The following is a 2,235-nucleotide window of genomic DNA, read 5'->3' on the forward strand; positions in this document are numbered from 1 at the left end:
AGACTAGTGTGACGACAGCGAGACTAGTGTGACGACAGCCTGACGACAGCCTGACGGCAGCGTGAGGACAGCGAGACTAGTGTGACGACAGCCTGACGGCAGCGTGAGGACAGCGAGACTAGTGTGACGACAGCCTGACGACAGCGAGACTAGTGTGACGACAGCGTGAGGACAGCGAGACTAGTGTGACGACGGCGTGACGACGGTGTGACGACGGCGTGACGACGGCGTGACGACGGCGTGATGACGGTGTGACGACGGTGTGATGTGTCCTGTGTGTCCACAGTGAAGCCGTTCACCACCACAGTGAAGGACATGCGGCTGCATAGAGACGACTTTGAGATGCTAAAGGTGATTGGACGAGGAGCTTTTGGTGAGGTAAGACTTCCTGTTGACCTCTGACCCCCATCACTTTGTCTTTGTCACCCCCCCCGTGCCCTACTGGGCTGTGATTGGCTAGCTCTTTACTTCAACACGTCCTTGCGGTTGGCTTCACTGCTGCCAGGGACTGACGACATCATAAATGAAATCTTAGATCTCAGCCAGGACGCGACTCTATTTAACCCCTTGTTGCTTCATGTAACCATTCACTATCATCCGTTCACTACTCGGTGAACATGTTACGCCACGGAGATGAACACAGGATAACCTAACAGGTGAGAGTACTTGTGTCATCTGGATCAAAGGCTTGTTAACGTCGTCACAGTCTACAAGGACACGTCCAAGCAGCGAGTACCAGCCAATCACAGCACAGGAGGGCCGGGTGTCCTTCTTGTTCCCCCTCAGTAGAAACAGGACGTTCTCAGGGAAAGACAGGAAACGTTTCCTTCACACTCAGACGGTATAATTACTGGAGGAAGCCACGCCGGCGTTTGAAGCCCGGTTTGGTCCTGTGTGGCGCTGCTGCGGCACTTCCTGTTGGCACTGAACACATTAGACACCGCAGAGCAACGGCAGAAACGCTGACTGGTAGCTGCTGGGTCTGACTCGGGTCCTGGCCGGGACACCGAAGTGAGCCGGCCCCAGCGGTGGAGAGGCAGCGTGAGGGTTTATGAACAAACAGTCCCTGAGCGGCCCGGGTTCAGGGAGACGGATCAGCATCAGGTGATGAGCTCTGATGCTGGTCTGCAGCCTCCTGGGGTCCTGGTTTCCTGTGGTCAGGGTCTGGGGGGGCAGGTAGTCTCTCTTCCTTTGTTGGAACAGGAAGTGCTTCCAGCTAAACGCGGCAGTGCATTTCCTGTTTATAACTCTCAGCTTCCTGTCGTCTTCCTCTGAGCGTCCCACAGCTCCTGTTAGTCCCTGAACTTTACAGCTCCAGCACGTGAACCTGGACCAGGATCTGGTTCGGTCAGTCTACAGGTGTGTGGTCACCTGTAGACTGTGGAAGCGTGCTGACCCGGAAGACCAGCTGCGTTCACATCAGGCCGGCTCCAGAGAAGTCGCTATTTTCTAAGATGGAAACATTCAGCCGTGCTCATTGGCCACAGCTCTGCCTGTGAGCTCACTTCCTGTCAGGGCGCGCCCAGAGATCTGTGACGTCGCGTCTCCGTGGTCGCGCTGCACCGAACATTTCACAGGTCACTGTTCTGTGGTCAGGTGAGAAGAGGGGCTGGAGCCTCACTCTGACCCCATGCTTTCATTGTGCGTTCTCGACACGTACCTGTGAGCAGCTGTGTACCTGCGTGTCTGGTTGTGTCGACAGCTTCAGGTGACGGCGCCCTGGACGGCGTGTCTGAATCTGCCGACTTGAAGGAGCCCTCGGGTTATTAGCGGCGTCCTGACAGGATCGCATACCTGAGTAAAGGTGTGTCAGAGCCACACCTGGCCGCTGCCTCAGGATGGAAACGCACACGGCTTTGCTGCTGCACCTGCGAGCAGCAGACACACCTACAGCAGCCGCAGGACCAATCAGGCGTGGCCACAGGTATCTGATGTCGAAGCAACCACGACTCTCAGCTCACATCGGCCAATCACAAGTCAGCATGGCCCTCACACGTGCTCGCCCCCCCCCCGTGTTGAGGTCTCTCGCCCCCCCCTCTCTCACTGTGTGTTGAGGTCTCTCGCCCCCCCCCTCTCTCACTGTGTGTTGAGGTCTCTCGCCCCCCTCTCTCTCTGTGTGTTGAGGTCTCTCGCCCCCCTCTCACTGTGTGTTGAGGTCTCTCGCCCCCCTCTCACTGTGTGTTGAGGTCTCTCGCCCCCCTCTCACTGTGTGTTGAGGTCTCTCGCCCCCCTCTC

General features: G+C 57.2%; 1 protein-coding gene across 3 annotated transcripts in view; it reads left to right on the forward strand.

Annotated features, from left to right (window-relative positions):
- The window catches only part of cdc42bpb (CDC42 binding protein kinase beta (DMPK-like)), a 49,021-nt gene that overhangs the window by 6,321 nt on the left and 40,465 nt on the right, over positions 1–2,235 (forward strand). For all 3 annotated transcript variants that reach the window (XM_046060768.1, XM_046060770.1, XM_046060769.1), the window contains exon 2: positions 287–378. In XM_046060768.1, coding sequence (XP_045916724.1) covers positions 287–378 — 92 coding nt within the window. The remainder of the gene's footprint in view (positions 1–286; positions 379–2,235) is intronic.

The sequence above is a fragment of the Micropterus dolomieu genome, linkage group LG10 (genome assembly GCF_021292245.1).
Source record: "Micropterus dolomieu isolate WLL.071019.BEF.003 ecotype Adirondacks linkage group LG10, ASM2129224v1, whole genome shotgun sequence".
Taxonomy (NCBI): Eukaryota; Metazoa; Chordata; class Actinopteri; order Centrarchiformes; family Centrarchidae; genus Micropterus; species Micropterus dolomieu.